This window comes from Aplidium turbinatum, chromosome 16, assembly GCF_918807975.1.
Source record: "Aplidium turbinatum chromosome 16, kaAplTurb1.1, whole genome shotgun sequence".
In the NCBI taxonomy this organism is placed as follows: Eukaryota; Metazoa; Chordata; class Ascidiacea; order Aplousobranchia; family Polyclinidae; genus Aplidium; species Aplidium turbinatum.
This window is the reverse complement of record NC_137487.1, coordinates 9,959,049-9,972,466: the sequence shown is the minus strand read 5'-3', so window position 1 is coordinate 9,972,466 and position 13,418 is coordinate 9,959,049. Positions and strand designations below refer to the sequence as shown.

At 37.8% G+C, this 13,418-nt stretch overlaps 1 protein-coding gene across 1 annotated transcript; it reads left to right on the top strand.

The window, feature by feature from the left end:
- Nucleotides 1-4,404: 4,404 nt before the first annotated feature.
- Nucleotides 4,405-8,227, top strand: LOC145785188 (uncharacterized). Its single transcript, XM_082596881.1, has 5 exons — nucleotides 4,405-4,608; nucleotides 5,804-5,986; nucleotides 6,813-6,973; nucleotides 7,446-7,570; nucleotides 8,040-8,227. The coding sequence occupies exons 1-5, from the start codon at nucleotides 4,405-4,407 to the stop codon at nucleotides 8,225-8,227; spliced, it is 861 nt and encodes a 286-aa protein (XP_082453007.1).
- Nucleotides 8,228-13,418: the final 5,191 nt, after the last annotated feature.

The window sequence follows — 13,418 nt, the reverse complement described above, 5'->3', positions numbered from 1 at the left end:
GCCGCCCACAGTTTGATGTGATCGGTGAATAGTGCCTCCACCAAATATGCTGTAGCTTTCTCATTTCTGCTCGGATTCTAACAATTTTACTATCGTTGGATGGCATTATGCTTCATCTATACGAATCAGTTAACCCTAATTCACAAATAAACACTGGAGCCATTAACTGAATGTTTAAACTTTACTATTTTGTACCAATTCTCAGCAATTCATTTTTTACAATAAAAATACCAAACCAACACAAATTAAAAGAGTATGTCTTGCTTTATTCACCTAACAACTTTCACATTTATATCTAATCCACAAAACGAGCAATCGTTGTTCAAACGTAACCGCTCGACGAAGCTTTTTACCAAAACAATGCAAACACAAAGCGATCAGTTTCGAGTGTTCATTACAAGCCGCCCCCAGTTTGATGCGATCGGTGAATAGTGCCTCTACCAAATATGCTGTAGCTTTCTCATTTCTGCTCGGATTTTAACAATTGTACTATCGTTGTATGGCATTATGCTTCATCTACCCAAAGGGATTAATTGCCAATCTAAAGTAGGCACTATATTTATGTAGCGCTAACCTAAACTTTACTATTTTGTACCAATTCTCAGCAATTCAATTTTTACAATAAAAATACCAAACCAACACAAATTAAAAGAGTATGTCTTGTTTTATTAACCTAACAACTTTCACGTTTATATGTTATCCACAAAACGAGAAATCGTTGTTCAAACGTAGCCGCTCGACGAAGCTTTTTTTCAATGCATTTTTCAAGGCGATTCGATCGTGGTTCAGTATAAGCCGCCCACAGTTTGCTGTGATCGATGAATACTGCCTCCACCAAATATGCTGTAGCTTGCTCATTTCTGCTCGGATTCTAACAATTTTACCATCGTTGGATGGCATTATGCTTCATCTACTCGAGTGGATTAATTGCCAATCTAAAGTAGGCATTACATTTATGTAGCGCTAACCTAAACTTTACTATTTTGTACCAATTCTCAGCAATTCATTTATTACAATAAAAATACCAAACCAACACAAATTAAAATTGAGTATGTCTTGGTTTATTCAAATGTTAACTTTCACATTTATATCTAATCCACAAAACGAGCAATCGTTGTTCAAACGTAACCGCTCGACGAAGCTTTTTACCAAAACAATGCAAACACAAAGCGATCAGTTTCCAGTGTTCATTACAAGCCGCCCACAGTTTGCTGTGATCAGTGAATACTGCCCCCACCAAATGTGCTGTAGCTTTCTCATTTCTGCTCGGATTTGAAAAATTTTACCATCGTTGGAATGCACGATACTGCATCTATCCGAATTCATTGGTTGCAAGTTTAAAGTATGCATTATATTGATCTAGCGCTAACTTAAACTTTACTATTTTGTACCAATTCTCAGCAATTCATTTTTTACAATAAAAATATCAAACCAACACAAATTAAAAGAGTATGTCTTGCTTTATTTATATGTTAACTTTCACATTTATATCTAATCCACAAAACGAGCAATCGTTGTTCAAACGTAACCGCTCGACGAAGCTTTTTACCAAAACAATGCAAACACAAAGCGATCAGTTTCGAGTGTTCATTACAAGCCGCCCCCAGTTTGATGCGATCGGTGAATAGTGCCTCCACCAAATATGCTGTAGCTTTCTCATTTCTGCTCGGATTTTAACAATTGTACTATCGTTGTATGGCATTATGCTTCATCTACCCGAAGGGATTAATTGCCAATCTAAAGTAGGCACTATATTTATGTAGCGTTAACCTAAACTTTACTATTTTGTACCAATTCTCAGCAATTCAATTTTTACAATAAAAATACCAAACCAACACAAATTAAAAGAGTATGTCTTGTTTTATTAACCTAACAACTTTCACGTTTATATGTTATCCACAAAACGAGAAATCGTTGTTCAAACGTAACCGCTCGACGAAGCTTTTTTTCAATGCATTTTTCAAGGCGATTCGATCGTGGTTCAGTATAAGCCGCCCACAGTTTGCTGTGATCGATGAATACTGCCTCCACCAAATATGCTGTAGCTTGCTCATTTCTGCTCGGATTCTAACAATTTTACCATCGTTGGATGGCATTATGCTTCATCTACTCGAATGGATTAATTGCCAATCTAAAGTAGGCATTACATTTATGTAGCGCTAACCTAAACTTTACTATTTTGTACCAATTCTCAGCAATTCATTTATTACAATAAAAATACCAAACCAACACAAATTAAAATTGAGTATGTCTTGGTTTATTCAAATGTTAACTTTCACATTTATATCTAATCCACAAAACGAGCAATCGTTGTTCAAACGTAACCGCTCGACGAAGCTTTTTACCAAAACAATGCAAACACAAAGCGATCAGTTTCCAGTGTTCATTACAAGCCGCCCACAGTTTGCTGTGATCAGTGAATACTGCCCCCACCAAATGTGCTGTAGCTTTCTCATTTCTGCTCGGATTTGAAAGATTTTACCATCGTTGGAATGCACGATACTGCATCTATCCGAATTCATTGGTTGCAAGTTTAAAGTATGCATTATATTGATCTAGCGCTAACTTAAACTTTACTATTTTGTACCAATTCTCAGCAATTCATTTTTTACAATAAAAATATCAAACCAACACAAATTAAAAGAGTATGTCTTGCTTTATTTATATGTTAACTTTCACATTTATATCTAATCCACAAAACGAGCAATCGTTGTTCAAACGTAACCGCTCGACGAAGCTTTTTACCAAAACAATGCAAACACAAAGCGATCAGTTTCGAGTGTTCATTACAAGCCGCCCCCAGTTTGATGCGATCGGTGAATAGTGCCTCCACCAAATATGCTGTAGCTTTCTCATTTCTGCTCGGATTTTAACAATTGTACTATCGTTGTATGGCATTATGCTTCATCTACCCGAAGGGATTAATTGCCAATCTAAAGTAGGCACTATATTTATGTAGCGCTAACCTAAACTTTACTATTTTGTACCAATTCTCAGCAATTCAATTTTTACAATAAAAATACCAAACCAACACAAATTAAAAGAGTATGTCTTGTTTTATTAACCTAACAACTTTCACGTTTATATGTTATCCACAAAACGAGAAATCGTTGTTCAAACGTAACCGCTCGACGAAGCTTTTTTTCAATGCATTTTTCAAGGCGATTCGATCGTGGTTCAGTATAAGCCGCCCACAGTTTGCTGTGATCGATGAATACTGCCTCCACCAAATATGCTGTAGCTTGCTCATTTCTGCTCGGATTCTAACAATTTTACTATCGTTGGATGGCATTATGCTTCATCTATACGAATCAGTTAACCCTAATTCACAAATAAACACTGGAGCCATTAACTGAATGTTTAAACTTTACTATTTTGTACCAATTCTCAGCAATTCATTTTTTACAATAAAAATACCAAACCAACACAAATTAAAAGAGTATGTCTTGCTTTATTCACCTAACAACTTTCACATTTATATCTAATCCACAAAACGAGCAATCGTTGTTCAAACGTAACCGCTCGACGAAGCTTTTTACCAAAACAATGCAAACACAAAGCGATCAGTTTCAAATGTTCATTACAAGCCGCCCCCAGTTTGATGCGATCGGTGAATAGTGCCTCCACCAAATATGCTGTAGCTTTCTCATTTCTGCTCGGATTTTAACAATTGTACTATCGTTGTATGGCATTATGCTTCATCTACCCGAAGGGATTAATTGCCAATCTAAAGTAGGCACTATATTTATGTAGCGCTAACCTAAACTTTACTATTTTGTACCAATTCTCAGCAATTCAATTTTTACAATAAAAATACCAAACCAACACAAATTAAAAGAGTATGTCTTGTTTTATTAACCTAACAACTTTCACGTTTATATGTTATCCACAAAACGAGAAATCGTTGTTCAAACGTAACCGCTCGACGAAGCTTTTTTTCAATGCATTTTTCAAGGCGATTCGATCGTGGTTCAGTATAAGCCGCCCACAGTTTGCTGTGATCGATGAATACTGCCTCCACCAAATATGCTGTAGCTTGCTCATTTCTGCTCGGAATCTAACAATTTTACTATCGTTGGATGGCATTATGCTTCTTCTATACGAATCAGTTAACCCTAATTCACAAATAAACACTGGAGCCATTAACTGATGGTTTAAACTTTACTATTTTGTACCAATTCTCAGCAATTCAATTTTTACAATATAAACATCTAATCGACAAAAAAATTATGTGATTTAACAAGTCACGGATTTGCTGATTGGGTGACTAGACTAAGTTGTCAGATGTCCCGCTCTCTTGTGACATCACAAACCGGCCTACTTTTTTTGATTGTATGAATCTTTGAGACTGCACATAAAGTTTCTTTTGCATTTTACTATACATGCTTCGGACATTCAAAAATAATGGCTTCCAGAAATTTGCATGAACTAAATTACAGTGATATGCACTCAATGGGAGTGTTTTCTTCCACAAGCAATGCAATTGCATGGCTTAGGGAGTACAGATTGCTTGCTACAAGATGCATTTGCCCTAAATGTGGAAGCAACATGTTTGATGGAGTGAAAAGTAGTGTCGCGGATGGAATAGTGTGGCGTTGCAGACAAAAGGTAAGAGTTAAATCAGTTTCCAAAGAGTCTGATAAATGTATTTTACAATGTACAATGCCCAGTCGGGGGCCGCAGATAGTGTTCTCGCGTGTTGCATGCGGCCCGCGGGCTGCACTTTAAACACTACCGGTTTATGGTTACTTTGATTCCGCTTAATGACCTTTGTTATGTTGTATTGTTGCTCATGCCAACGCAGACGTTTCACTGAATTCTACTTCTCTCCATAGGTGCTCACTGCCCATGAAGAGAAATAGGGGGAAGGCGGGGCAAGTTGTGCAACGGGGCAAGTTGTGCAAGTCCCTGTTTGAAAGGAAATAAAGAGCGTAATGAATCTTTAACGCCGTTATTATATTTTACCTATAATGCCTTTGAAGCCTTGAATCGCAGTTATCAGATTTTTGGGCAGGTCAGGCTTGATCAACGATATAAGGTGTTTAGGTCTTAGGATCTGAATTCGGATGCAAACAAAATTTTGATTTTTGGGATGCACAGTAGAACTAGTCAAACTTTAGCAGTAGGGGTCAGTAGACATGATGTAGTTGTATTTTCGCAGGTAAAATTTCTTCGTGCATTTGTTAGTTTACTTGAAATTTTTTGTTCTTTAAAAAAAAGTGTGAATGGGGCAAGTTGTGCAATTGATGACGGGGCAAGTTGTGCAACTGTTCGTGTAAACCGCCTTTGTTAATTTACAAATGTTGTAGCCTATTAACCATTTTAACACAGTTTCAAAGTCTGGAGATAGTGAATGAATGTAAAAATAGCTGATTTGTTAAATTGTCTGTACTTTTGCTGGCCGTAATATGTTGCTCAACTTTCCCCTAGACCCTACTGTTGCTCAACTTACCCCATGGTGCTACACAGCTTGCCCCATGGTGCTGCACAACTTGCCCCGGAAAAATAATCCGGGGCAAGTTGTGCAATCGTTACTTAAACTTGAATACAGTGCAAAGTAATAAATAAAACCAACCAGTTTCTGTCTTAAAACTTGGTTTATTAGCATGTTTTTGAAATGCAATACTTGAGTCTTCGAAAAAGTTAGTGAAATAAAAAAGATTAGATTTGAAAAAAAACCTGCTCAACTTGCCCCGCCTTCTCCTACCGGAGACAAAGTTATATTTAACCTTAAAAGTTTAATTATATCTTTGAAATTTTTTTTCAATATTTAACCATTTTTATTTATTACATTTCTGTGTAGACTTGCAGAACCACGAGTTCTATTCGCAAGGGTTCGTTTTTTGAAAAATCTAATTTGAACCTCACAACTGGCATTGAATTAATTTTTCTTTGGGCCGAAGACGAGTTACAACAAAGAGGAATTCGTCGCTATGCGAGAGTTAGCAAAGCAACAGTGGTGCAGTGGATGGCTTTTCTACGTGAGGTTTGTTAATTTAATGCAGCTATAGGTTATATGTTGTACCAGTGGCGTAGCCAGGAATTTTTAAAAGGGGGGTTAAGCCCGACGGCGTCTTCGCCAAAGGCGACACTCAGCGGCGGGGGATCTGGGGGCCTCCCCCAGAAATTTGTTAAAAATTACTTTGAATTTGGTGCATTCTGAAAGCATTTTCAACAAAAATGTGGGTATAAATATTCCTGTAAAATGGTGCTGTACGGTGGCATAGCAAAAGGATAACATCATGTTTTCTTGGGCATTTTTCGGTAATAATGCTAAGTCTCTATGTTTTCTTGTTGCTAATTCCTGGCTGAGATATTTGAATGCTTGGTATTGGCAAAACTCGCTCTTTCAATGCAGTTTCGTTTAAAATAAGGCAAACTTTGTTTTAGGGACATAGAAACTGAAAGCATTATTCTCAATGTCGTGACGTCACACGCGTGCCAAAGGGGGAGTTGTAACCCTCCAATTTAAAGTAGAGAATAATAAATCGTTTTAGAAATTTTAGATTGACTGTTTAATTATTTTGGATTTGATTCACTGATTTTTGATTAAACTGTTAGTGAATTTGCTCAATGTACACTTGCAAAACTAAGATTGGCCTTGTTATAGCTATTTTTTTTTTGAAATGTGTGAAGGTACGCCGAATGACAATAAGACCTCTGCCGGTACGCTGTATAAAAAAGTTTGAGTAGCACTGATCTACGCCACTGCCCAATCGTTACGTTGCTAAGGTTTCAAGGGGATTCTAGCCTAGCTCTCGATTACGCCTTTGAGGTAGTTTCAATAGTGATATATTTTGGTAACGTTGCAGGTCTGTTCTGAAGATCTGTTGCGAAATATCCATCAGATCGGTGGACCGGGGCACGTCGTGGCCATTGACGAATCTCTCGTCGCACGACGGAAACCTGGGAACGCACAAGGGCGTCCAGTGCCCCAACAGTGGATGTTCGGTGGAATTGATACCACAACAAAGTAGGTGACAATACTAACATGTCACGTACTTTCTTGATATGTTTGATTTATCTAAGTCCAAAATATCACTAACATTCTGGTATGGGGTAAGAATTATATTCTAACTAAACAATTTCGAAATAAAAAGCAAAGCAATTGAGCTTTTACGGTCAACGACCTGTTATTTTGGCGCCTTCAACCTCTGAAACATGCTTAGCCCAACAAGATTTTACATTGCCTGTTTCGATCGGAAAGAAGAAGGTTACTCAGCCTTGTTAATCGTTAAGTTATGATAACAGTTTTCAGTCAACATCTTTGTGGTGAAAATTCTGCATGGTAATAATTGCTTAGTGGTTAAGTCTAGCGAACACAGTTGATACAACAATTGGCCAATATCTTGTAATCGATAGGCTACTTGTTATTTGTAGACAATAAACTATGATACGTCAATAAACACCATGTTTAAAGTGGTTGTAATTCCAATTTTTGTTAGGGAATGTTTCATCAAACTGGTGCCACGCCGAGACCGAGCCACTCTCGAGGCGGAAATTGTACGCTACATTGCTCCTGGCACTGAAATCCATTCCGACGAATGGGGCGCATACTCAAATTTATCTAGTGAGTGTTTGTTTCTCTTTCACTTTCATTGCAAAGATGCAATAAAGTCAATAGGCCTGTGTTAGCCTAGTGTCCCCGTTAAATAAATAACAAGGGGCTGCGTCTAATCATCTGCAGTTCTCGACACGTAGACTAACCACAAGTTTCTTAGTGTATTTGATAGAAAGAATTTCAAGAAGTTTTAATGACCGTAGCCTAGTGATACGGGATTGTGGGTAATAATCGTCTAAACGAATTTATGTCAAAACAATCATTTAGCATGCTACTTGCCAGATGAATGGAACGTTTTGTAGCAAATCTTTTAATTTAAAAAAGGATTATAGATCATTTTGAATACATCATTTTTAATAGATCATTCATAAAACAAAACATTATAGCCTAATTATACAGCACTTCATATTGCATTTTTTAGATCTTGGATATGTACACCAAACAGTTAATCACAGTTATCGATACGTGTCTGCCACAGGAGCTCATACCAATCACGTAGAAAACATGTGGCTCAACAGCAAAAGGAAGCTAAAAAGAATGGGGGGTACCAGCAGAGATATGATTCCTGGCTATTTGGATGAATTTATGTGGAGGCACCAATTCGCACGGGAACAGTACTTTCCAGAAGCTGTTCGAGCCATTGCCGAATCATATCCGCTGCTGTAGTATCCCCAACGCCCATTCAAAAGCTCTTTTTAGGGCTACCAAAACAGCCCTTTTTAGGGCTACTCAACAATACAAAGAGTAGTCCATGTTGTGCGAATTTTACACTTAAAAACGACAAAGCTTTCACAGCCATAACAGAGAAATTGTTTCGTTTGTTTGGGTAGGTATGCTATAGGCTACTCTCTAAACAATTCTGAGGAGAGAGAGTTTAAACTTGAATTGTGTTGCGTGTACTTTGAAGTGAAGAAGTTACCAAAACGGCTAGCGTCTTGCTCTTGCTCTAGCTGTGAGAAACATCAGTTTGTCCCATTATGACATTTATACTGTAACACTTTTGTCTTGAACGCGTTGCGACAACATAGCCCACTGTACAGACAATGACACATCACAGATGCAATACAACAAAAGCCGAGACATATAATCAGTACATTGACAAGGAGGTATATTTTTTGGACTCGGACCCGAGATGATTTGAGGGTCCCGCAACCCTTCCGAGAGGTCCTGGAAATTTAAGAAACTAAGTCGTATATTTATACAAAGTGCGTTTTTGTTAGAAGTGCCTTGATTAGGGGCCCGCTAATCTCATGGGCACCGAGCAGGTGCTCCGAGAGGGGGAGGGAAGTCGGGCAACTTTCTCCTCTAGCAAAGTACTGTAAAGGAAAAACGAGTAGTTTTTCGTTTATTTAAGTTTGAGGGGGTCCCATTTTTGCCACAAAAACAATAGTGTACCAATTTAAAAAATTAACAAATTTTTGGATGAAATAGGCAGTTCCAAACATTTTTCGATCATGGATAGATGCTACTTCAGATGTTTCTCATCAAGAACAAATCATTCCGTAAAATGGGTTGACATTGGCCATCAAGGGTGACTTTATACCAAACAAAAAAAAGGTTACTGGTTAAATTGAGCAACTTAAAATATTTCTGCAATATTTTGGTAATTTGCATAGGTTTGTAAATATCCTCTTTTGTGTGTTTTCAGAATTTTTTAAGAAAAATGTGAATTCAGTTGTTCACTCTGGAGGATCCAATATGGCCGCCAAATAACACCAAAAAATAACTTTGCAAACTTTTACCTGGCACGCCAGTGTCTGACCATACTGGGTATGCCAAGCATTGACAGAAAGTAGGTCTTAGCTCTAGGTTCAGTATTAATTATGTAATTTGGCTGCTGAGCATTTGCTTCTTTCACCTAGGTGGCTATAGTCACCCCTTGACATGTAGAAAATATGGGGTGACTTTGGCCACTTTTGTATGATGTTAATCCACTTTTTGTCGTTTATTACAGGATTTTAGTTGTGTTAGTGATCCATTTTCATCAATTTTGGCTTGATGGAGTGCAGATTAATATTTCAAAAATTGACATGCCTATAGGAAATACAAACGGAAACCAGGTGCCAGGCCATATATTAGTGGTACATTTTCGTTCGATTAACTTGATATTTTATACGTAATCACGAGTGCTGATTGTTGAAAGTATTTTAAAAACTCTGAAAGGGGCCAGTGACACCCCTTTTTGGGGTTGGCAATGAGCATGTCTTGAAAAAAGATTACTGCTTATAGTTTTTTTAAAACACTGGAGTGAAAACCACTTATAGTTTTTTTTTTTTTCTAACTCTACGCATGGACCAAATGACTTCAAACTTGGTAACATGTAAGGGCTCTTGATAGCCCTCAATATGGGTTAATTAAAGTTTTCTCCCAGAACCATTGTAAAATTAAAGTAAGCGGTGTCTCATAACTGGACCAAAGTCACCCCATTCTACTTCTCGTATTAAGACAGGCGATGTTAAACTGCTTCAAGACGTAAAATTTGATGCTGTTAAGACTACTGATTTCTGCATCATTAACGGGTTTCTATTGTTTAATCTTGAAAAGTGGTGCTGCTGCGTTTGGCTAAATGTGTAGCCGACTATTTTTGCTTGACCAACTGAATCTTGACTTCAAAAACTGCGTAGGCCAAGCACATTGATCCAACATGTCTGAAATAATTAAAAATGTTCAAGCAAGATTCAATTAAAAGGAATTAGTAAACACTTTTTGCCTATTGTCTGCATATGGATATCATTGCTTAAGTCTGTTTGGAGTTCATGGTGTTGTCCAAATGTCATATCACTTTTGGAGTAAGGGAACGTTCAAATATTACGTTTCCGAATTTTTGACCCCCCCCCTCCCCCATGTAACGCCAACGTAACGCTTTTTTAAATCCCCCCCTCCCCCATGTAACGCTTTTTCACTACGAATTCAGCACAAAAAACTACCATTCCGTACTCGAAAGCGTTACGTAACGTTTTGCTTGAACCCCCTCCCCCCCGATGTGACGCTAACGTAACGCTTTGCATAAACCCCCCCCCTCCCCCTCGAAGGCGTTACGTAATATTTGAACGTTCCCTAATTGATGTTATAATAGTAAAGTTTAAATTAGCGTTAGATAAATGTACTGTATACCTTGGACCAGTGGCGTATTTAGAAATTTTGTTAGGGGGAGGCCAAGACATTGTGTCAGTCAGCCGCGCAGCGGCTGAATCGGCGGCTGGAGTCCAATGGGGGTCTGGGGGTAGTACACACGGGGTAGTCAACGGTAGTACACAGAAAGCTCAAACTTGATGAAAATGGCAGTTAATTGGTTTAAATTTATTCTACTTGGGTTGAAATTAGACTTGTTTGAGCCTTTAAATAGGGGTGGGGTATATCAAAATGTCATATGATGCGTCAGAACGGGGGGAGGGGGTTAGCTGAAACTGTCAGATAAGGGGAGAGAGGGTCCAAAATCAAGAGCGAATCCGCAGAAGTAAGTTACTGTTCCGATCAATGAACCAACAAAAGATATGAAACACTTCAGAACATAAACAATAGGTTAGTCCTCCCGACCTCGAATACCTTTTGAACATTCTCTGCGATTCGCAATGACAATTTACAGTTTAATGCGATGGCTGTGCTTGGCAAATATATCAATGACTGCATCATGCTCGAGTACAATATCCTTATTTAAATACATCTGAGCAAGACCATCCAAACGTGGCTCGGTCATGGTCGTGCGGTAATAATTTTTCAGGTACTTTAGTGAACTGAAACATCGCTCATTGGAGGCAGTTGTAACTGGAAGCGTAGTAAAGATTCGAAGTAATAATTTATGGATAATCGGATAAGTGCCGAGTTGTTCAGCCGCTTGATACGCATCCACAAGAGTCGCAGGTCGTTTATCCACAGAAACTGCAAGCCAATTCGCTCTCCATCTTCGCAATTCAATAGTAGCTGCAAAGCAATTGCTTGGTTCAACATCCAGCATTCCATGGTAGAAATCGAAAATCTCGTCGATCGTGCAGTCCTCATCTTTATGAATCAATGAAGGCAGAAATGTGCTGACTTTAAAAGCTGAGCAGTGCTCATTGAATCTATCGTGAATTTGTGCCATGCAATTGTCAAGAAAAGGAAGAAAAACTGTTGATAAATTACATTGCAAAAAGTATACCCCGCCCCCCGCGCTAGGATGAGTCATCCAAGCAATTAGTGCGCTACAACTTTTTTTTTTGCAAAATTTGTATTTTATTTTTTTACCTGATCATTAGGGGGAGGCCATCGTCCTTTATCCTCCCCCCTAAATACGCTACTGCCTTAGACAATGGACATGCAACCAATTGATTCGGGTAGATGCAGTATCGTGCTTTCCAACGTCAGTAAAATTGTCAAAAAAGCTTCATCGAGCGGCTATGTTTGAACAACGATTTCTCGTTTTGTGGATTAGATATAAATGTGAAAGTTGTTAGGTGAATAAAGCAAGACATACTCTTTTAATTTGTGTTGGTTTGGTATTTTTATTGTAAAAAATGAATTGCTGAGAATTGGTACAAAATAGTAAAGTTTAAGTTAGCGCTACATAAATATAATGCCTACGTTAGATTGGTAATTAAACTATTCTGGTAGATGAAGCATAATGCCATCCAACGATAGGGAAATTGTTAGAATCCGAGCAGAAATGAGAAAGCTACAGCATATTTGGTGGAGGCACTATCACCGATCGCATCAAACTGTGGGCGGCTTGTAATGAACACTCGAAACTGATCGCTTTGTGTTTGCATTGTTTTGATAAAAAGCTTCGTCGAGCGGTTACGTTTGAACAACGATTGCTCGCTTTGTGGATTAGATATAAATGTGAAAGTTGTTAGGTAAATAAACCAAGACATACTCTTTTAATTTGTGTAGGTTTGGTATTTTTATTGTAATAAATGAATTGCTGAGAATTGGTACAAAATAGTAAAGTTTAAGTTAGTGCTACATAAATATAATGCCTACTTTAGATTGGCAATTAATCCATTCGAGTAGATGAAGCATAATGCCATCCCACGATAGTAAAATTGTTAGAATCCGAGCAGAAATGAGAAAGCTACAGCATATTTGGTGGGGGCACTATTCACCGATCGTATCAAACTGTGGGTGGCTTACAATGAACACTCGAAATTGATCGCTTAGTGTTTGCATTGTTTTAGTAAAAAGCTTCGTCGAGCGGTTACGTTTGAACAACGATTTCTCGTTTTGTGGATAACATATAAACGTGAAAGTTGTTAGGTGAATAAACCAAGACATACTCTTTTAATTTGTGTTGATTTGGTGTTTTTATTGTAAAAAATGAATTGCTGAGAATTGGTACAAAATAGTAAAGTTTAAGTTAGCGCTACATAAATATAATGCCTACTTTAGATTGGCAATTAATCCATTCGAGTAGATGAAGCATAATGCCATACAACGATAGTAAAATTGTTAGAATCCGAGCAGAAATGAGAAAGCTACAGCATATTTGGTGGAGGCAGTATTCATCGATCACAGCAAACTGTGGGCGGCTTATACTGAACCATGATCGAATCGCCTTGAAAAATGCATTGGAAAAAAGCTTCGTCGAGCGGTTACGTTTGAACAACGATTTCTCGTTTTGTAGATAACATATAAACGTGAAAGTTGTTAGGTGAATAAAGCAAAACATACTTTTTTAATTTGTGTTGGCTTGGTATTTTTATTGTAAAAATTGAATTGCTGAGAATTGGTACAAAATAGTAAAGTTTAAGTTAGCGCTACATAAATATAGTGCCTACTTTAGATTGGAAATTAATCCATTCGGGTAGATGAAGCATAATGCCATCCAACGATAGAAAAATTGTTAAAATCCGAGCAGAAATGAGAAAGCTACAGCATATTT

Coding starts and splice junctions, on each gene's coding strand:
- LOC145785188 (XM_082596881.1), top strand. CDS start 4,405: ATGGCTTCCAGAAATTTGCATGAACTAAATTACAGTGATATGCACTCA. Junction 5,987..6,812: donor GGATGGCTTTTCTACGTGAG/GTTTGTTAATTT, acceptor GTAACGTTGCAG/GTCTGTTCTGAAGATCTGTT. Junction 6,974..7,445: donor GGAATTGATACCACAACAAA/GTAGGTGACAAT, acceptor AATTTTTGTTAG/GGAATGTTTCATCAAACTGG.